This window comes from Colobus angolensis, unplaced genomic scaffold (genome assembly GCF_000951035.1).
Source record: "Colobus angolensis palliatus isolate OR3802 unplaced genomic scaffold, Cang.pa_1.0 Scaffold59, whole genome shotgun sequence".
NCBI classification, from domain to species: Eukaryota; Metazoa; Chordata; class Mammalia; order Primates; family Cercopithecidae; genus Colobus; species Colobus angolensis.
In genome coordinates, this window is record NW_012119487.1 from 7,814,499 (window position 1) to 7,836,602 (window position 22,104).

Genomic DNA, 22,104 nt, shown 5'->3' on the forward strand with positions numbered 1-22,104 from the left:
AGATGCCATTAAGAACATTTGTAATTCATAGGGGGATGTCAAAATATCATTAATGGGAGCTTGGGAGAAGTTGATTCCAACCCTTATGGATGTCTTTGAGGATGTCTTTCCTCAGTGGAGGAAGTAATTGTATATGTAGTGGAAATAGGAAGAGAACTAGAATAAAAAGTAGAGCCTGAAGATGTGACTGAATTGCTGCAATCTTATGATAAAACTTGAATGAATGACGAGTTGCTTCTTATGAATGAGCAAGGAAGTGGTTTCCTGAGAGGGAATCTACTCCTGGTGATGATACTATGAATGTTGTTGAAACGACAGCAAAGCATTTAGAATATTTTATACACTTAGTTGATAAAGCAGTGGCAGGGTTTCAGAGGATTGACTCCAGTTTTGAAAGAAGTTCTATTATCGGTAAAATGCTATCAAACTGAGTCACATGCTACAGAGAAATCTTTCGTGAAAGGAAGAGTCCATTGATAACAACGTCATTGTTATCTTAGTCTAAGACATTGCCACAGGCCACCCCAACCTTCAGCAACCACCACCCTGATCAGTCAGCAGCCATCAACATCAAACCAGGACACTCCACCAGCAAAAAGACTCCAACAACTGGCTGATGGCTCAGACGATCATTAGCATTTTCTAGCAATAACATATTCTTTAATTAAGGTATGTACATTCTTTGTTCAAACATAATGCTATTGAACACTTAATAGACTACAGTATAGTGTAAACATCACTTTCATATGCACTGGGAAACCAAAAACTGTGCGTGACTTGCTTTATTGTGATATTTGCTTTATTACAGTGGTCTAAAATTGAACCCATAATATCTCTGAGGTACACCTGTATAATGCCAGGTGGGATGAATGGTATGAAAAAATGAAGCCAAGTAAGAGATAAAGGGTGATGGGAATGTGGAGTTTAGGGAAGACCTGTCCAAGGAATGCCACTTAAGCAGAGACCTAAATGAAGTGAGGGAGTAAGCCCCGAACATCACAGACAAAGGACAGAGCAGATACAAGTGCCATAAAGGGGCAGGGCAGTGTATTTTGTATGGTCCAGGACCACCAAGAAAGGCAATGAGGCTGGCATGCAGTCAGGAGAGAAATGAAGTAAAAGATGAGTTTATAGAGGTTGCAGGGGACATATCATGAAGGCCTTACTGATTAGGAAGTAAAAAGAAAGGAGGATCCTGGAGACCAGTGCAGTGGCTATTGCAATAGTAAAGGTAAGACATAATGGTGGCTTGGACAAAGCTGGTGTTGCAGAGGTGGTGAGAAGTTGGCATATTCAGAATATATTTTGATGGTAGAGCCTACGGAATCAGACAATGGATTGGAAGAAAGGAGTAAAGATTTACTGCAAGATTTATGGCCTGAGCAATCAAATGAACAGTGATTCCATTTACTGAGAAGGACAACACTGGGAAGAGGTACAGAGCTGAAAGAAATAAATCAAGAATTTGGTTTTAGACAAGTTGAATGTGACATTCCTATCAGACATCTAACTAGACAAATCTAACAGTCAGTTGAAAACAAACACCAAGATTTCAAGAGAAAGGCCATGATTGAATCTGGAAAGTTGGTATACAAATATATACACATATCCACCTGTGTAGTTGGTATTTCCAACTGTGGGAGAAAATGAAATGAGATCACTCAAGGAGTGAGTGCAACTACAAAAGTGGCCTGAGGGCTGAGTTGTGAAGCACTCCAATGTTCAGAAAGGGGGAAGAAGAGAGGATCCAACCAAGAAGACTGAGACAGAACAGAGAATATGAAGAGGACCAAAGCGGGCTCACAAAGCCATGTGAAGAATGTTTTTCACAAAAGAAGGAACTGGCAACTGTGGCTATTGAGCAGTCACTAAGGTGGAGATTGAGACTTGACCTTCAGTTTGGTGACATGGAGGTAACTGGTAACCTGGAGAAGAGTTGTTCAGTACATGAAGGGTACAAAAGGCCGAGTGAAGAAAATTCCAGGAAGGAAGCAAAGTGAAGAATCAGATATGAATAGAAACAATCATTTTGCTGTTTTTCAAGGCAAATTGAAAAACAAATGATAACTGGGGAGCGATGTGGGGTCACAGGAGGGTGTGTTTTTGTATTTAAGATGGGAGCTGTTTCAGCATATTGATATAGTGATTAAAATAACTCCATAGGCCGGGCGCAGTGGCTCATGCCTGTAATCCTAGTACTTTTGGAGGCCAAGGCGGGCAGATCACAAGGTCAAGAGATCAAGACCATCCTGGCCAACATGGTGAAACCCCATCTCTACCAAAAATGTAAAAATTAGCTGGGTATGGTGCTACATGCCTGTAGTCCCAGCTACTTGGGAGGCTGAGGCAGGAGAACTGCTTGAACCCAGGAGACGGAGCTTGCAGTGAGCTGAGATTGTGCCACTGCACTCCAGCCTGGTGACAGAGCAAGACTCTGTCTGAAAAAAAAAAAAAAAAAAACTCCGTAGAGAGGGAGAAAGAAAGTGATGATGTAGGAGAGACAGAAGATAATTGCAGGAGCAAAGAGGTTGTTCTTACCCAGGAGCTTGAGCTCTTCATCCTTCGAAACAGGAGGCAAAGCAGAGGGCACAAGGACAAAAGTAGCAGGATGTTAGTTGCATGGTGAGAAGATGCCACTGTTTTCTTCTGATTGGCTGCTGCTTCTTGATTTCCTAGGTGAAACAGAAGGAAAGTCTTTGGCTAAAAGGAAGAAAAGGGAACAGTTGGGAAAATAATCTATGAAATGGTCTTTTGAGAATAAGAGTTAAGAGTGTTGGTTAACTAGATAAACATAGTAGATTTGTGGGTAGCACTGAGAGCCCGCTTCGGTGGCCATAATTATAACATGAGACCAGTCAGCATAGTTGTAAGTTTTATCAGCTACATTTAGCAGTTCATGTATAGGTAGGCATGGAATAGACAAAGAGTTGGATTTAACCAAGATGTGTGTATATACATGGTGAAAGATAAAAGAGGGAAGAGAGTTGAGAATATACACAAAGGAGTGATTATTGTAATGGACCATGGAATATAATTCAGTCAGTGAATGAAAAGAGGCCTTTGAGGGATGCTAGAAAGTGAAAAGTTGGTCAGGTCTAAAGGTTAAAAGTCTAACTAGGTTTGACAATTCATTAGGGAAAGAGACTAGAGCAAGTATGATTGGGTGATGCCTAATATTGAGATTCTAGAAGGAATACTATGCCCTGGAACCTAATTTTATTAGTAACTGCATTCCCTCTGTAATCACTTAATGGAAATGAATGAAGGGAAGTAACAAGAAAAATAAACTGCAATGAGGATGGGTAGTGGGTACTAAGAGTCCCGTGGTTCTGGCTTCAAAGGAGCCAGAGATCATTAGAGAGGATGGAGAAACAGTGTTCAGGATATCACAAGGGAACACCTTCCTTACTTCCCTGCCCAGGAGCATGGGGGGTGGGAAATGAGATGGCCACTGCTAGAGAAGGCTGCAGGGGAAACCATGACCTCAGGGTCAGCTACACTGTGGTTAGAATCGAAAGGCAAAGTGGACTCTTGAGAAGTGGTTGAGATTATATGGGATTTTGCTAAGAACTGATCATGAGATCCAGAGAGCATAGTGGAAGTTAACTGAAGAGAAGAGGTGAGATTAGGGAATGTACAGAGTTTGGAGTGAGAGTAGAAGAGATGACGATGATTTTCTATTAACAGAAAGGTAGGGTACATTTGAGAGGCTAGTATCTTAGACAGTTTAAAATGATTTTAAAAATCACTGATGTGATTTTTTAACTCAACTCTCTTCCCTCTTTTATCTTTCATCACGTATACACACATATCCTGGTTAAATCCAACTCTCCATCTATTCCATGCCTTCCTGTACATGAACTGCTAAATGTAGCTGATAAAACTTACAACTATGCTGAGTGGTCTCGTGTTATAATTATGGCCACGAATCTCAAGCTGGCTCTCAGTGCCACCTAGAAATCACTGTGGCATGGAGTAGGTTTTACCAAGAAGACAGAACTCTGTGAAAGCCTCTCTCCCCATTTAGTCCTGTCATGGACTGTGTCAAAGTTGGAGACAAATGGATCATATCAGAAAATGAAAGGTAGGCATTGGGTCTACAATTTAAAGATCCCATTTATGTTCCTTGCTATTCCTTGACCTGACCAACTTTATACTTCTTCACTCTTTAATGGCCTCATTTTCTTAAATTCCTTGATTTATCACTATAATCTCAATAAACTAGGTATTGATGGACCATATCTCTTAATAATAACAGCTATTTATGACAAAGCCACAGCCAATATCATACTGAATGGGCAAAAGGTGGAAGCCTTCACTTTGAAAACCAGCACAAGACAAGGATGTCCTCTCTCACCACTCCTATTTAACTAGTATTGGAAGTTCTGGCCAGGGCAATCAGGCAAGTGAAAGAAATAAAGAGTATTCAAACAGGAAGAGAGGAAGTCAAATTATCTCTGTTTGCAGATGACATGATTGTATATTTAGAAAACCCCATCGTCTCAGCCCAAAATCTCCTTAAGCTGATAAGCAACTTCAGCAAAGTCTCAGGATACAGAATCAATGTGCAAAAATCACAAGCATTCCTATACACCAATAATACACAAACAGCCAAATCATGAGTGAACTCCCATTCACAATTGCTACAAAGAGAATAAAATACCTAGGAATACAACTTACAAGGGATGTGAAGAACCTCTTCAAGGAGAATTATAAACCACTGCTCAAGGAAATCAGAGAGGACACAAATAGAAAAACATTCCATGCTCGTGGAGAGGAAGAATCGAAATCATGAAAATGGTCATACTGCCCAAAGTAATTTATAGATTCAATGCTATCCCCAACAAGCTACCATTGACTTTCTTCACAGAATTAGAAAAAATTACTTTAAATTTCATATGGAACCAAAAAAGAGCCTGCATAGCCAAGACAATCCTAAGTAAAAAGAACAAAGCTGGAGGCATCACGCTACCTGACTTCAAACTACACTACAAGGCTAGAGTAACCAAAACAGCATGGTACTGGTACAAAAACAGATGTATAGACCAACGGAACAGAACAGAGGCCTTAGAAATAATGCCACAAATCTACAACCATCTGATCTTTGACAAACCTGACAAAAACAAGCAATGGGGAAAGGATTCCCTATTTAATGGTGCTGGGAAAACTGGCTAGCCACATGCAGAAAACTGAAACTGGACCCCTTCCTTACACCTTAAACAAAAATTAACTCAAGATGGATTAAAGACTTAAACATAAGACCTAAAACCATAAAAACCATAGAAGAAAACCTAGGCAATATAACCACTCTCTTGCATATGTCTTCAACATGCCCTTTGTCCGTTCTTCATGCCCACTGCCATTTCCTTAATCTAGGACTTCATCAACTCTTACCTGATTTTCTTGCATTATCCTGTTAAGTAGTTTTCCTATCTCTATTCTCAGCTCTTCTCCCTGATTCAACCTCTGGGTTGCTACCATGAGTGCAAATCATCATATCATATTGTATCATATTACTCCCTGCCTAAAATCCGTCAGTGGCCCTGAACTGTACATGGGACAGAGCCCAAACTACTCTTCCCCATCCTGGGTGGCAGTGTGATGCAATGGAAGGAATACAGGCTCCAACCCAAGAATCTGAGTTCTGCCATTGTTCATGGTGGGACTTTGAACAAGCCAAACTTCTCAGAACCTCAGTTTACTCATCCTAAAATTGTTGTACAATTAGAACAGTTTCTATCTTGAAGTTTTCCATGAGGTTTAATAAGAAACTGTAGGCCGGTGTGGTGGCTCACGCCTGTAATTCCAGCACTTTGGGAGGCCGAGGTGCGCAGATCATGAGGTCAGGAGATCGAGACAATCCTGGCTAACATGGTGAAACCCCACCTCTACTAAAAATACAAAATATTAGCCAGGCATGGTGGTGGGCTCCTGTAGTCTCAGCTACTCGGGAGGCTGAGGCAGGAGAATGGCATGAACCCAGGAGGCAGAGCCTGCAGTGAGCCCAGATTGCGCCACTGCACTCCAGCCCAGGCGACAGAGTGAGACGCTGTCTCAAAAATAAATAAATAAATAATAATAAAAAAAAGGAAGTGTAGATAGTATTAACCGTAGCACTGTTGGAGTGTGAAAAAGATTAATTCCTGTTCTTAACTAAACTATGTGACTATTGAAAATCTGTCTCTGCTGTCTTTCTAGTTTCATTTTTAACCAGTCCTTTGGTACTTTTCTCAGCCCCCATACTCCCCGCTCTACTCTTCACCTTCCACTCATATTGTGTAAACCATTCATACCTAAATATCAGGCTTTCCTCAAATATGCCATGTTCTCATATCTCACTTTCCTGGCACTTGCTGTTTGCTTTACTTGTAATGCTTGCCTATTCACCTGAATGGCTCTTCTTCACCCTTTTTTGCTCAGCTTAAAAAGGTAACTCTTTTGTGAAGCCTTTCCTAACTCTCAAGATAGTCAAATGCCCCTCTTTAGGGTTTCAAACATATGCTTCTTTTATAGGATATATCATTTGAACTGTAAAACTGAACATATGTCAGCTAACACAATGACTTCCACATGAGACAATGAAGTTCTTGTGGAAGAGGCTGGGTCTTGTTCAACTATGATTTCCCAATAAGAGTACAGAGCTTCCCACACTGTGGGCAATGGGTAAAGGTTTGTTGAATTAATGAATGAGTCCCTGGACATGGCATTTTTCACATAGATTAGGCTCTTCTGCTCAGTGTGTATGCAAGTACATATAAGCATGCTTAGTTGAAAGAAACAGAAATCTACTCAAGGTAGCTTGAGTATAAAAATAGTTTAAGAGAATTCTGGTGAAAAAATACCACAGCTCTCCAAGGACTAGGCACTAAATCTAATGTAGGCACATGGAACCTGGAAAAGTATGGTCATACTCTCAGGTTATTCTTTTTGTTTTTTGTGGAAATACATGTCACTACTTTTTCATCTGTGTCATCTTCCTGCTTCCCTAGTTGGAAATCTTTTATCTATTTATTCCATACTTTTCTGTACCTCGATGACTTTAACTTACATGTAACTTTGGCTTGCTGTGGAGTTGACTCTGGCTCTGCTGAATATTTTTCTGTTTTATCTCTTGGTCAATGCCACCATGGCAGAGATCACTACTTTGTTCATTGCCATGTCCTCGGTTCCTGGCATATTTTAGGTGCCTTATAATTGTTTATTATTTGAATTTTATGAGTATCTACAATCACCTTTTAAATTTTTTCTTTCAGTATCATAGTTTTCAATTCTCTTGAGAAAGAATCTGGTTCAGAGTCTACCCTTAGTTTAATACAAAGAGTTGGGCTTGCATAGTCTTAACTATGGCTTTCTGGACCCACCTTTTAAGCAAAATCTGTGGATGGTGGAGTGAAAGGTGGTTAGACATCCCAAACTACATTTTTTATAGTGCCTATGAATGTACTTTCCAGAATTAGAGCCACTGCCCATCTCTTCAAAGAGGTCATCATCCTTGGAAGCCACTTTTTGAAGATTCTCCAAGAACACATTGAAAGTGAGATGAATATTCAACTTCCACTGGGCTGACTGATCTGGAAATTTTTTTCTGTCTGGGAGTACAATGGGTTCTCCCCCTAGGAAGAAAACCATGAAAAAACAAGGATGATTTTGTATTTTCTTCAACCTTCATCTCTTCAAGTTTTCATATTCACATAACTTAGCAAGGTCTAGAGACCTGATGTGGCCTGTTCAAGGACCCATTGCTAGACTAAGGAGCAAAGGTGTGTGTTGGCATCCCACCCCACAGTTCTGCTCACTTTATGAGATTGACCTGCCCATTTTGTCCTGGCAGTAAGGTTCTCTGCCAGGGAACATTTCTTTGCTCTCACACACTTAGTACTTATAGATCCATATAGCAAAGGCCAATACACACAGCAGCACATCTTTCCTAGCTAACATTCTTTTGTTGGTGCTACAGTACCTGCCACCTACCTCCCTCTATGAATGTGCCTCAGCAGCTGGCTTCCAGCACATTCATTACTCTTGAGAGAGGTGGCTGGAGTTGGGATGGGGGATTTGCTTACCTGCTCTGCCTTGGTAGAAGAAAAGTTCTCTAGCATATCTGCCTGTTTCTTCTTCCCCTAAGAAGATGTGCACTTACTCTCCTTTCTTAGCAACTTCATTGCACTAACATGGACATACGCACCTTTTTGTTTATTTAATATATTACTTAAGACCTCACTGAACATCCCTCTCTGTTGGAAGGTTTACCCAAATTGGCACACACCTCTATTGCAGAAATTGTCAAATTACATTGAGGATGTTTACATGCCTATCTCCCTCCTGACACATACACCCACGATGACACCAGGTCTTAGAGCAGCAGAGACTCTGTGGCAGATACACAGCTCCAGGTCCCTTTAGAGTGTTGTCTGGCATGTGGCGAGGTGAAGGCAGACTTACATGGTTTAGTGGGAAACAAACTTACTCAAGTAAGAAGACTTGGGATTGGTTTTGGCTTTGATGCTATTTCTATGACCTTGAGAAGTCATTGAACTCTATTTCTCTCATCCATGATACATATTACCAACTATCTGACTCACCTGCACACAGGGCTTACATTCAGCTGATATGGTTACATCAGTTTTTAAAATATTGAAACACTTCTATACAGCTGGTGAATAGTCTTCACTCCAATCCCCATGTACTGCCCTAACCACACTTACTTCCCCTCTGTAGCCCCCAGATTTCCTTTTGATGGTAACCAAAAGAAGAGTATACCTCAGGAGGCCTCTAGAGCACTGCTCTGGCACTAGGGCTCCCATCCCTTCTGATGAGTCAATGTGCTTCTGTTCTACCTGCTGATAAATACTGTGAATGTCACTCTTGGCTCTGCCATAGGGTTGGGGTGTCACCAAATGATACAGAGCACATGCAAACACTTTGCACACTGTGACGGGCTGTATACATAGACATCCTGTCCATAATTCCCCAGAAGGGATTAGAGCCACAAAGGAGGGAAGGGGCTTGTTTCTAAATTACGGCTCACCCTGTATTTAGTTGAAGGCTGAGGAAGGACTTGGTGGGGAGGGCTTGACATGCTCACAAGCTGACTGAAGGGAGTTCACACAAAAGTTCAGGTGGACTCCAGGATGAAAAAAAACTGTTTCTCACAAAACTTCCTTAAAAGTGACTCGTCCGAATTCCTCACTGCAGCAGCCTGGGATTCAGTTTGCAGCTCTTTTAAGCACATACACCATCAGCTCTGTTCTCCCATCCCAGCTCGATTGCTCACAATTAGAAGCCCATTTCACTCTGCCCTTAGTTTGCAGGTGTCTCCTTAGGTAGGACAAGAGCAGCCTGGAAGTGGAAGGTGGAGGGTGGGGAGAGGAGACTGACTGGAATGAGGGTTTGCACGATCTGGTATTTATGGAAAATTTGATGTGCTAATGAACCTGAGGTCCATCAGGGCTTTCTCAAGGCAGGATGGTCTCTGTCAACAGACCAGTTAGCACACAATTATTGGCCCTTTCTGAAAGCTTATCTGAGGCATTCTTTGAACAGTGTGTGCCTGAGTGAACTGCACTCTCCATTACCTGTATAGGCTTTCTTTATAATCTGCCAAAGCTGTCTGCCTCTTCTACAGAAAAAAGTGCAGGATTCTCTTGAACAATCCTCCAGAGATGCTGAGGTTTTCCTCACTTTGGGGCGAGGGATTGGGGGTGTCTCAGGCTATTCTGCTTACTCAAGTCAGTACTCAGGCAAAAACTGCAACGGGTCCCTCTCCAGCTCCCTCTATTCTTTTCACCTCCTTAACTTCTGAAGGGAGAAGACAGCATCTCAGAGCAAAATAGCAATGAAAAGCACATGACTTTGGGAACTAGTGAAACTTGAGTGGGCCTTCCTCACTCTTCAGGTTCTTCACTCTAACAGGAAATGAGCATAAGGATCATGTTATTTTTCTCCTAATTCCCATCCTTGTGCCACAATTAAAGTGAAGTTACTCACACCCTTTCAATGACTTACCTAATTGATTGTCCTCTTGTGGGACTGACCTTTAGAAACAGCAGAGTAAAGGTCAGAAAATTGCATCAAAGATAGCCTAGCATGATGAACAAGATGATGGTGGTTGGAGGGCGGGGGGAAGCAGATGCATTGGTGGCAGGTAGGGATGGGAGAGGGAGAAGGGGAAGGAAAGGAAAGCTCCTATTGTGGCTGTTCTCTAGCCTGTCCTCCTCTTTGGGTCACATCTTATTCCCACTTAAGGCTTGTTAACTTCCTTCTTTCCTGGACCTGGTTGGTGAGTGACCAAGTCAAGAGTAAGTGGATGGAAAAGCCAGTGAAAACCCCAATGATGATGGAGTGGCCAACTTACCTGTAGGCAGGGACAGGCAAGCCTCCAAATACCATACCCCTGTGTCCCACCTCTGTCCTTCAGCCCACCCTAACCTAGAGGGGCAAACTTCCCCAGAGTAGCTGGGACAGTCGTTGGCCATGGCTCTTCATAGGGGGAATTCGACACCATAAAGAAAGTTAAGACTTCACCTTGAAATGAGGCTGCCTCTGCTTCCCAAGTGCAGTCTGACCAGTAGTCAATCCTACCCACTCACCCAATAAAGAAACGTGATTCAGCACCTGTGTCCACATGTGGAGGGAGGCAGGCTCATGTGTAACAGCCAGAATACTGGGATTATTTAAGTACATTTCCACTTGTCTCTAAGCTCCTTACTGGCCATGACTATGTCTTATTCATCTGTGAGTTCCGGATGCTCCTTGAATATTTGTTAAATGAACAAATGAGTAAATAAAAGAATGAATGAATGAGCCAAATAAATCTTATCCTTGCAGGTGACTGTATGACCTGGAATAAGTCATTTAACTTATCTGAGCCTTGGTTTCCTGGTCTGCATTGTAAGGATAATCAAACTGATCTGAAGTCACTACAATTTGTTTTGCTCAATGTTAACAGTCTGAGGAGAGAGCAGATCACTAAAATATTTTGGGTGGACTGGTCTGTTTAGAATATTTGTGTTTGACAGTGATGGCATGTAAAGGATTTAGACTCTCTTTTCTGCAGTCCTTTGACCTCCCTGCTAAGGAGACAAAAGGGTATTGAACTGGAGTCTGAGGACTGTAAAGTTAGAATCCTGTTTCTGCTACTCATCAGCTCTGTGGTCTCAAGGACTATAACTCTCTGAACCTTACTTTCCTCCTTGGAGAGTGATAGTAATGAGATTTATTCCGGTGAGTTCTTGGGAAAGTTAAGTAGGATTCTCTTGGAGGAAGAATTTGGAAAACTGTAGAGAAGCTGTCCCTGCCCCTGGCATGGCCTCAGTCTAGTTCTCCCTGCTGCCTCTCACGCTCTGTGCCTATTGCTACCCCTTGGTATTTGTGTGGAGTTACCCTTCTTTATTCAATTTCCCCTCCCTTCCCTGCCACCCCTACTTATTCTTGAAAACGAATTCATGGCTTACTTCCTTCATAAAGCATTCATGGATTACTTCAAGCTACAGGAATCCCTCCTGCCTCTCTCCTGACTGTTTTTGCTCAGCATGACGCAATCTCTCACTTTATCACTCTGCTCTATGTGTGTTTTTTAAACCTAGGTCTACTAAACTCCCTTGAAGAATGTCCCTTACACTTTCATATTCACCATGGTAACAAGGCAGGGTGCTAGACACATGCACTATGCACTTCCAAGCCTGTGTGCTGCAGAGATCACACTGTCCCTTCTCCTTTTCCTCGTAGTACATTTCCTCTCTTCCCACCTGTCCACTCCCTACTTCTCCTTAGGGACCAACAAGATGGTGCCTCTTCTGCTACTTCCTCTCGTTTCCCTTTGTTTAGAGCTGTGCTTCCTTAGAGCTCATCATGATGCAGGCTTCTACCGTGACTTGGATGTCTGTCAGTCCGCTGTGTATGCACCTACCTCCCCCACAGGTTATGACCTCCTGGAGGATGCAGTACACGATGTGTACATTGTTGCACACACCTCCCTATCCTGAAAAGCCTGGAACATATTATATGTGCATTCTCTTGTTTATTGAGTACCTACTATGTGCCAGAAACTGTTAATTGCTGTCAACAACATGGGGAGCAAAATAAATATGAGCTTCCCTCTTTGGAGCCTATAGTGTGTAGGATCCAGACATGGATCACATTCTTGCAGAAAGGGATGTAAAACTGCAACTCCTGTGCCTACTGCAAAGCAGAGGGGGCTGAAACCAGAAGAGGAGGTCAGAGGTGTCAGAGTGGGCTTCCACGATGAACTTCAGGAAAGGTGCTCTATAAACGTTTGAAGAATTGTATGGAATTACACAGTGGCTGCTCAATAAATACTCGTGGATTGGTTGATTGATTGTTGGCAAAGCCTTCAGAGATCCTGAGAAGAAAGGGCCTCAGGTCCCCATCATTCTTATTACATAATTATTTCAGTGCATTTAAAGCTTCCCATTTTTCATCTTATACTTTAAACATCAGGGAAAACTGATGGGCCAACTTTATAATATTTTAAAATGACTCTATGGTGTTTTGGAATATTACATGGCTATAAGAGTTTATGTATATTTAATATATGTATTAAAATATGCAGTAAGCCCATGGCTGATTTTCTCTAAGGACGTCTCAGTGCCGAGGTGGGACTTAAATGTTTAATACTAATACTAATACTCATAACTCATATTTCTCTAGTGCTTTTCATCTTTAGGATCCATAAAGCCTGTGAGTACCACATCAAGTGGATGCAGCTGGGCTTGCCAACAGGCTGACAGGGACCACATATGGCCTCTTGCCTTCTTCTGGAGGGAGAAGGGGTGACTCGAGCTTAAGGTTTCACTCCTTCTCCAGCATTCTCTGCCTTTCCAGACACAAATTCCCTTTGGCTCTTTCTGAAAGGCTCTCACTTACATACAACTGCTGCTGCCAGCCATATGTAACAGACACTCACTGCCTCAGGACAAGGAAGAAAGTGACTTTCTACCTCTGGAGTACTAAAAGGCACGTATCACTGCTGTAGCTGGTCGAGGACAGGATGTGGAGCTGGAGCTGGAGCAGCTGGAGAAGGGAAGTACAAAGGGAGTCTCCACTTGTTATCTAAACCCACTCCATACTCCTTCCTTCTCTAGGTCACCGAGACCAGGACCGGTCCTCTGGGCTGCAGCAACTATGACAATCTGGACTCAGTCAGTTCTGTCCTGGTACAGAGTCCGGAGAACAAAGTGCAGTTACTTGGTAAGCAGCACTGTGATAGTGTTCATACCTTTCACACCTGATTAAAAAACAAAAAACAAAAAAAACCTAGATCAAATAGCAGGATAAAATTCTGCCTGTTCCATTTGATCAAACCTTTCTTAAGACAAGCACTACCACAAGTTCTGGGACCTGTATTTAACAACTTTTCATCATGTTTTAAGAAACTTTCTGGTATGGTTTGCCCTATACCCCAGACCTATTGCTCATATCACATGACACCTCAATCATCCCACTTCACATTCTGTCTCAAGTCCTCTGTCACAATCCTACAAGGAACAGCATACCCATCCTTATAAGCCTTTACCTAGTTCAACGATCTTCATTTCCCAGAAAACCTTCTACTTTATCCCAAAGACACATTGAGGAATAGCTGGCCTTTACAGAGCAGTTATAAGACTACCATCCAGCTCAACTAAGAGCTATACAAAGTGGGGAACCACTACTTACTGGAACCACCATTTGAACGTGGCCCCTGCTTTCTGTTATCTGCCTGTGATCTTGCAAATGGGTGATTCAAAGTCAGGAGATGAGTTTCAGAAAAATAAGAATTTGATTTGAGACAGAACAAGCAAAACTGTGAAAGAAAAGGGAAAGAAAACCACACTAACTCTGGAGGCTGGGGGCTAAGGGGAGACGTGCATCTCTTGCTCTCTGTTCCCCACAGGCATCCTGGGGCAGGGCTATGCAAACTGATTCAGTGGGAAAACTTTATTTTTCTCAAGGCCTAACTGAATTGTACTCTGTTTAAGATATTACTGTCTCAGCATTACAAAATCAATAACCCTCACCCAGGATCTATGATTACAAATTCCAGGCAACCTGAGTCAAATGCGACCCAGCAATGCTTTAGGAATAAAGAAATATATAAGAAAGAGGACTAAAAACTCGTTTATTTAGAGCTATCTAAGGCAATTAGCATTCCTCTTCACTGAGGTCCCTGGATGGGCTGGGTTTGTGTCTGGAAAGTAGCAGTGAGTGAAGTTCAATATGTCTAGTTGTTCATTTGGAGTAGTTTATGCTATTTAATTTTATAGCCCATCACTCATGCAGACATTTCTCGGGGCACTTATTTTATAGCATGGGAAGTGTTCTGGTGAGGGGGAGGGATGTGATGGGGGAGGTGAAAGGAAAGGACTTGGAGAGGGTGAGTGCTGAAAGCAAGCATGTGGACGGGGTGTGTGGGGAGGACCACTCAAATGCCACAGTAGGCATAGTGCCAAGAAAGGAAAATTTAGGGGCAGTTCAGAATTGGAGGTAGACCTCAAGAAAGAACAACAAACACCCACTGCTGCTGGCAATTTTAAGTTATATTTTGAGGTCTGCTGAGACTGGGATACATACTTTGAGTTCTCTGGTTTCCTGCCAAGGACAAGGTCAAGGGCCTAAAAATAAACAGATGGCAGACATTTGAGGAAAGAGGAGCTCACCATATCCAGAAGTTCTCATATTGCTCACTTTCCTGGCACAAGGTTTCACAATGTCCCTACTGGGGGAGCCTCCTGCAGATCTGACCTCGAACGTGGCCCAGACTGCATCCAAAGGCGTGCCTACCCTTTGTTCATCCTTTGGTAAGCTTCCAGCAGTCGCCTTGTGAGTGGCTGGAAGCCAACTAGGAGTGTGTTCTGCTGTAGGTAAACTGGTAGTTACTGCAGTTGGGTGAGAAAACTGAAGCTCAGAGCAATTTAGTGCATTGTATCCAAGATCAGAAGCTAATTGGAAGAGAGCTGAGAGCCATTCATATCTATCCAGGCATGACTGATCTCAGGGCATTGACCACCATCCCACCTTCAAATCTTCTTAAGAGTTAAATCCTATTGAAATAGGACAGGCAGTCCCAGTTATATAGTATTAGCTGATGAGACAAGGGCAGGATCCGAAACTAAGCAGATTCTATGAGTGCTGTGATTTGGGCAGGTCACTGTGGTCTTAGGGCTTGGATTTCCTTACCTATAAAAACCTCAGTATGAGCACAAATGTTATTTGCAATCATATATAAAAAGTACTCAACATAGTGCCTGGACACTGTATACCCACAATATCTATTCCTATCTCTTAACCAGGACAGCTTCCCTGGTCATCAGGGCTGGGGTGGAAGGCCCAGAAGGGTCAGAATTCAACAATGTCCTAGGATGCCTACTGCTAATCTCAGTTAAGCCATAAACAGGAGGATGGCTACAGAAGGCAGGGCAAAAAGCCCATCAAACCTTGTTTTCTCACCCAAGAGGGCTGTAAACTCTTCTTTTATCTGAAACATCTTCCCGTTTCCATCCCAGAAATGCTGATGTGTAGCCAATAAGCCTGTGCTTATGATATGCACGCTCTCAATTTGGCTGATCTGAGGGGTTTGGCTAAGCCTTGGGCTTTGATGTTCCCATCTGCATTTTCAGATCCTCCCCCATCTGTCACTGGGGCAGCAGTAGCCTTCTCTCCCAACCAGCTCAGCAGGATCAGTCCCTGGGGTGACCATGCTTGGACCCAGGATGCACAAGTCAGCAGAACCCCAGCTGGGGTTCCTGCAGCCTTGGGCATGGAAAACTGAGTCCTCACTGGTTCTTCCCAGAGATTCCTTGACACATCCTTTCCCCAGGCCTTCAGGTGCTGCTGCCTGAGTATCTGCGTGAGCGCTTTGTAGCTGCAGCACTCAGCTACATCACATGCAGCTCTGAGGGTGAGCTCGTCTGCAAGGAGAATGACTGCTGGTGCAAGTGCAGCCCCACCTTCCCTGAATGCAACTGCCCTGATGCTGACATCCAGACCATGGAGGACAGCCTGCTGCAGATCCAAGACTCCTGGGCCACTCACAACCGTCAGTTTGAAGAGTCAGGTGAGCAGCCAGCTGACCCAGAATTCCTCCCTGTCAATGAGAGGTGGCTGTGAGGTGCAGAGCAAGAACATGGGGAGAACAAAACTTGAGAGTTGAGGATCCTCATGGGGATCTTGACATGGCCAGTTACTGTGTCTGTAACCTCAACCAGGTTATATCACCACCCTGAGGCTCAAGTGGTTTCATTTTTTTCTAGGACATTGGTATTATGTCCATTTACATAGGTGTGTTTTAAGGACTTAATAAACTAAGATAAACATAATTAAGGACATAGACCTTGTTTGTCTTGCTTGCTACTGATTCCACAGTGCCTAGAGCAATGCTTGCACATAAGGTTCACTATAAATATCTGTTGAATAAATGAAGTGCATAGAATGGTTCTAGATGACATCCAACACAATTCAGTTGTTGTTTGTTGCTGTTAAAGCTGATATCAGTTACCTTGAGACCCACATTCAAGAGAACTAGTTTTGCATCCTTGCCTGGATTGACAAGCTTTATGACCTTGGATTAGCCGTGCAGCTTCTCAAGGTCTGAGTTTCGTCATCTGAAAAAGAGGGAGGGTGATAATATGGAAGGCTCACATGAGATCATGTAGATGAATTCAACGTATAAATTGCTCTGCATGGTATATTTGCACATTTCAACACTAGATGAATGATATTTATGTGGTTATAGTTCAAAAACATAAATAAAACAAAGCAAGACAAAAAAGTTACATTATATATATATTTATATAATATCTTCATATAATACTATAATTTATTAAATATAATACATGTTTAATACTATTTCTATAATGTTTACAAACAGGATACACAATACATGATACTTTTATGGATAACTACATTTGTAAAAAAATTAAAAATATGTGATAATGGAAAAGAAAACATCAAGAGAGTGGTTATATCTGGATAGAGAGAAAGGGAAGTTTAGGGCCCTCATGTGCAGTATATTTGGTTTGCTTTATTTCTTAAAGAAAAAAATCTGAAGCCAATATGGCAGAATGGCAAAAGCTAGTGGCAGACACATGGAAGTTTGTCTTTTTGTTCTGCATGCTCTTCCATATATTCAAATGTTTTAACTGTGCACATACTAGATGTTAGTGCCATTACTAGGCATGCTTCTCCAGTCCTCCGGGGAAATGGGGAACCAGGTACATGAGAAATCAAAATGAGCTGAGGCCCCAGGGGTTGCCATTTTAAGTCCTGGACTAGGCATTTAGTAGCTAAGGAAAATATCACATTCCAGTCCCCAGCCCCATGCTTTGGGCTATGATGGTGGGTTATGGTCCGTAACATGACTTTGGGTCTTTACTACTATGAGTTACTGCTAATGAATAAATCAGGGCTCTCTAGACCTCCACCAGGAGACCTGGCAGCTGCAGGTCCCAAGGAAAAGCAGAGCAATGCACAGAAACCTGCACATGAGTTCAGAAGCCATGGTGTGCCCAGGAAGCTCTAAGGAGAATAGACTCAGCAGGAACTTAGAAGCAGAAGGCAGATTGCTCCTAAATTTGCTGTAGGGCAGAATGGGTATCTGCCCAAGAGCTGAAGCTGAAAAGAGAAGAAGAGTATCTTAGACAGTCAGAAAGGAGGACATGAATGGGAGAGGCTGGTCTCAGGGACTGGAGGATTTCTAGAAAGATTTCTGAGCTAGGTGCTGCATCTTCTCTGGGCCTACTTGTGCCAGTCTGGGTGCACACTCACCTTCACGAGGGCCCCACATGTTCCATATGGGTGTTGTGGTGCTGTTGAAGAGGACTGGCCTTGAGATAGTGTTGTGGATGTCTCAGAAGGAAGTATAAAGGGGGAGGGGAAAGAGATGCATCCAATGTCATCTGCAATAGCAGGAGCTCTGGCCCCTCTGAGGGTGGCAGAGATCTATTTTGAAATTCAGAGGCATAGGGGTAGAAAAGATGAGAAAATTCCCAAGGCCATATTTTACAACTTGTTAATTATTTCTCAATAAAGGTGTTGATTTTTTAAAAAGCACCTGGGAGAATGGGTGTGCAGCCTCCTTCCTCATGCAGTAACTGTGAAGGGCCCTGGATCTGGACAGTGTCCACCTGTCCTTACCAGAGCTCTGCATAGCTGCCCCTCAGCTCAGGTCCTGTGTTCTTGTTCACAGAAGAGTTCCAGGCCCTGCTGAAAAGGCTGCCCGATGACCGGTTCCTGAACTCTACAGCTATCTCCCAGTTCTGGGCCATGGACACCAGCCTTCAGCACCGCTACCAGCAGCTGGGAGCTGGCTTGAAAGTGCTGTTCAAAAAGACCCATCGGATCGTCCGCCGGCTCTTCAACCTCTGCAAGCGCTGCCATCGCCAGCCTCGCTTCCGCCTGCCCAAGGAGAGGTGAGCACCCCTCGGATGCTAGAGCAGAGCTCAGCACCTCCCCCGACAGCTGCTGAGGCCAAGGAGAACCCTCTGTCCAATGTAGGGGATCTGGGAGTGGTGACTCACACATAGCCTTCCAGTTATCTCAGCCTACTCATGTGTGTCATTCTCAGCTGTGAGTTGTGTCTGAAGTGAGACAGAGAAAAAAAGATGGGCTGATTTTACTTTTATCTAAATTATACTGATTCAAATGTTATTCTAGTAATGCTCTAATTCTCATTTACTGATTTCCATTTTAATAAGTCTAAGAAAAAAAGGGATGGAGTTAAATTTCATCCAGCTATTGCATCTGATGAAAAACACACACACTGGCTTGTGTCAAACAAATGATTCTGCTCTGGGTCACAGGAGGAAAGAAAGTGGAGACCTGCACCCTCAGGGATAGAGTGGGGCTGTATCATTACAGGCATCCACTTGTTCATCCACTCATTCATTTATTTATTTGACAAGTTTTTGAATCCATATTCCATGCCTTACTATTAAGCTGCAGGGGTATTCATGAATTGGAAAGATTTAACAAACAGAAACATAAAAACTAGAAAATTATAACTATGTGGCAACCACTTAAATTTATGGTGGTGGAACATAAATCAAAGGGATAGTCTCCTAGAGGTAAAAACCAGAAAGGAAAGCTTCCTTGGAGAAGAAAATCTTGGAAGAGAGGGAAATTGCTCTGGTACACGTGAGGTAGGACAGTCTTCCAAGTCAAGGAGGCCACCTTCACAGCCAGCAACCCAGTGGTGCAGCTCTATCAGAGGCACAGGTAAGAAGGGAAGCATACAAAGAAGAGGTTTGGAGAGAAGTTCATTTATTCTTCTTTCAACAAATAATGATTAAATGCTTACCATGCATAGAAACAATTCTCATTTCTGAGAAGCTGTTGGTCTCAAGACAGTGTTCCTGCTTTCATGGTATTTATTAACAGGGAAGCAGTTTATAAACAAGTAAACAATAAATAAATAATTTAAGATACTGATAATTGTCATGGATTGAATAAAACAGGGTGATGTGATGGAGAGTGAGTGCAGTGGTTCTTCTGGCAGGGACATCAGGGTGGACTTCTTTGAAGAGGTAACATAAGAGCTAAAATCAAAATTTTAAGAGAATCAGCCATAGAAAATTTCTGCTCTTGGTGGAGGAGTGAGAGGAGCAGAGAGAAGAGAAAGGACAGAAACCTTGAAGAGGGAATGAAAGTTGGCAAGAAGTTAGAAGATTTGAAGAGCCATCTTATTTAGAAGACTGAAAACAGATTTGACACAAAAGATGCTGGAGATCCTCTGTAAGTTTTTGAATAAGGGAATGAAGTAGGACTTGGCAGAGATGAGCCTAGTTGCTCTCAGTACAAGTTTGGTGTCCAGTATTTCTGGTGCTGACCCATCAGACACAGAACTCTAGGCTTTGCTCAATTAGTCCAAAGTAGTAAAGTAGAGTTTCTGCCACTCAGAGATCTCAGGGATTTTATCTTCCTCACTGCCTTCCATGCCTAGTGGTCAGTGTCTTGCTACTCTTAGGGAGGGTGTCAGTGTGTGACTTCTTTTCACTCTTACTTCATTTTTATCTCTGCTCCCAAAGGTCCTTGTCCTACTGGTGGAACCGAATCCAGTCCCTCCTCTACTGTGGGGAAAGCACCTTTCCTGGCACTTTCCTGGAACAGAGCCACAGCTGCACCTGCCCTTATGATCAATCTTCCTGCCAGGGCCCCATCCCATGTGCTCTGGGCGAAGGGCCCGCGTGTGCCCACTGTGCTCCAGACAATAGCACACGCTGTGGGAGCTGCAATCCAGGCTATGTGCTGGCCCAGGGGCTGTGCCGGCCAGAGGTGGCTGAGTCCCTGGAGAACTTTCTTGGGCTGGAGACAGACTTGCAGGACCTGGAGCTAAAGTACCTGCTGCAGAAGCAGGATAGCCGCATTGAGGTACACTCCATATTCATTAGCAATGACATGCGGCTGGGCAGCTGGTTTGACCCTTCCTGGAGGAAGCGCATGCTGCTCACCCTGAAGAGTAACAAGTACAAACCTGGGCTGGTGCACGTGATGTTGGCTTTGTCCTTGCAGATCTGTCTCACCAAGAACAGCACCCTGGAGCCTGTCATGGCCATCTATGTCAACCCCTTTGGGGGCAGCCACTCTGAGAGCTGGTTCATGCCTGTGAATGAGGGCAGCTTTCCTGACTGGGAAAGGACTAACGTGGATGCAGCTGCCCAGTGCCAAAACTGGACTATCACCTTGGGGAATAGGTGGAAGACTTTCTTTGAGACAGTTCATGTTTACCTACGGAGCCGCATCAAGTCCCTGGATGACAGCTCCAATGAGACAATCTACTATGAGCCCCTGGAGATGACTGATCCCTCTAAGAATTTGGGTTACATGAAAATTAACACCTTGCAGGTCTTTGGCTACAGCCTGCCCTTTGACCCAGATGCTATCCGGGACCTAATTCTCCAGCTGGACTACCCATATACTCAAGGTTCCCAGGACTCTGCACTCTTGCAGCTCATTGAGCTCAGGGACCGGGTGAACCAGCTTTCTCCACCTGGCAAAGTCCGACTCGACCTTTTCTCCTGCTTGCTTCGGCATCGGCTCAAGCTGGCCAACAATGAGGTGGGCAGGATCCAGTCCTCCCTGAGGGCTTTCAATTCTAAGCTGCCAAACCCTGTGGAATATGAAACCGGCAAACTCTGTAGCTAATGGGCGGCCCACTTCAGCACTGGGCAAGGAGGGGATCCATGAATCTGGGGTATAAAGATAATCTAAGCCCTCACCTTAGTGCCAACAGGGTATGCACTTTCAGCATCCAGCAGATGGGACCTTCAGCATCCAGCAGATGGGACCTCGAGGCTCGAGCTGAAGCAGGCGAGAGAGAGACAGCTACCGTGCACACGCGTGTACACAGACACACACACACACACCACACACACACTGGCACGGGGAGGCTACATCTCAGCAGCCTCGGATCTGTAAAGTTGATCGGTGCTTTCTAAAATGAATGCAATTGAAAGAAAGGAGCCAAGGAAGAGATTAAGAAAAAGAACCAGCTGAACCATGAAACAAACAAAAATCCTTAAAAGTGATTCTTGTCATTCAAGAAAGCAAGTGGGGACAATGGGAGGGGTCGGAGCTCTTCCTCCCCCTCTGTGGAGTCACTTTTGTATTCTTTTTAACCAGATTTCTTAAAATGTTGTTGTTTTGTGAATCCTGACATTGGTTCTTACTTTTGTATGCTGCCTCCTCTGTGCCCTCCCAAATGCTGACTGGGAAACATGAGAAGTACAACCAACAGAGGAACGAGTGCCAAGGGCAGGCAGCGGCCTCCTTGCTCCCCTCCCTTACTCCTCCTTCTCTGCTGCCTCCTCCCCCCACCAAGTTTCAGGGCCCTGGATTGTTACCAGTTCCCCTTGTGGTTCCTTCAGAGCTCCTTTCCAATAGCATCTCTCTGTCCAAGAAAGCAGCTCTATCAAGTTAGAGAGAGAGAGAGAGAGACAATGTGTAGGAAAATGTTCTTTTTAAAAAAAAAAATAACAAAAAAACAAAACAAAATTATTTATTTTGTGATTGTTTTCCTTGTCAATCTGCTCCAACCACCTGAACATCTAAGTAAACATTTACCTGGTTTAATATATTTTTGGAAAGGCCTTTTTCAGTGGGAAAAATGAG

The 22,104-nt window shown here is 43.5% G+C and overlaps 1 protein-coding gene across 2 annotated transcripts in view; it reads left to right on the forward strand.

Annotated features, from left to right (window-relative positions):
• BRINP2 (bone morphogenetic protein/retinoic acid inducible neural-specific 2) overlaps positions 1-22,069 on the forward strand; it is a 110,584-nt gene extending 88,515 nt beyond the window's left edge. For both annotated transcript variants that reach the window (XM_011962383.1, XM_011962382.1), the window contains 4 exons: positions 13,104-13,209; positions 15,818-16,054; positions 18,185-18,407; positions 20,022-22,069. In XM_011962383.1, coding sequence (XP_011817773.1) covers positions 13,104-13,209; positions 15,818-16,054; positions 18,185-18,407; positions 20,022-21,138 — 1,683 coding nt within the window. In that variant the 3' untranslated portion in view covers positions 21,139-22,069. The remainder of the gene's footprint in view (positions 1-13,103; positions 13,210-15,817; positions 16,055-18,184; positions 18,408-20,021) is intronic.
• The last annotated feature ends 35 nt before the right edge of the window (positions 22,070-22,104 follow it).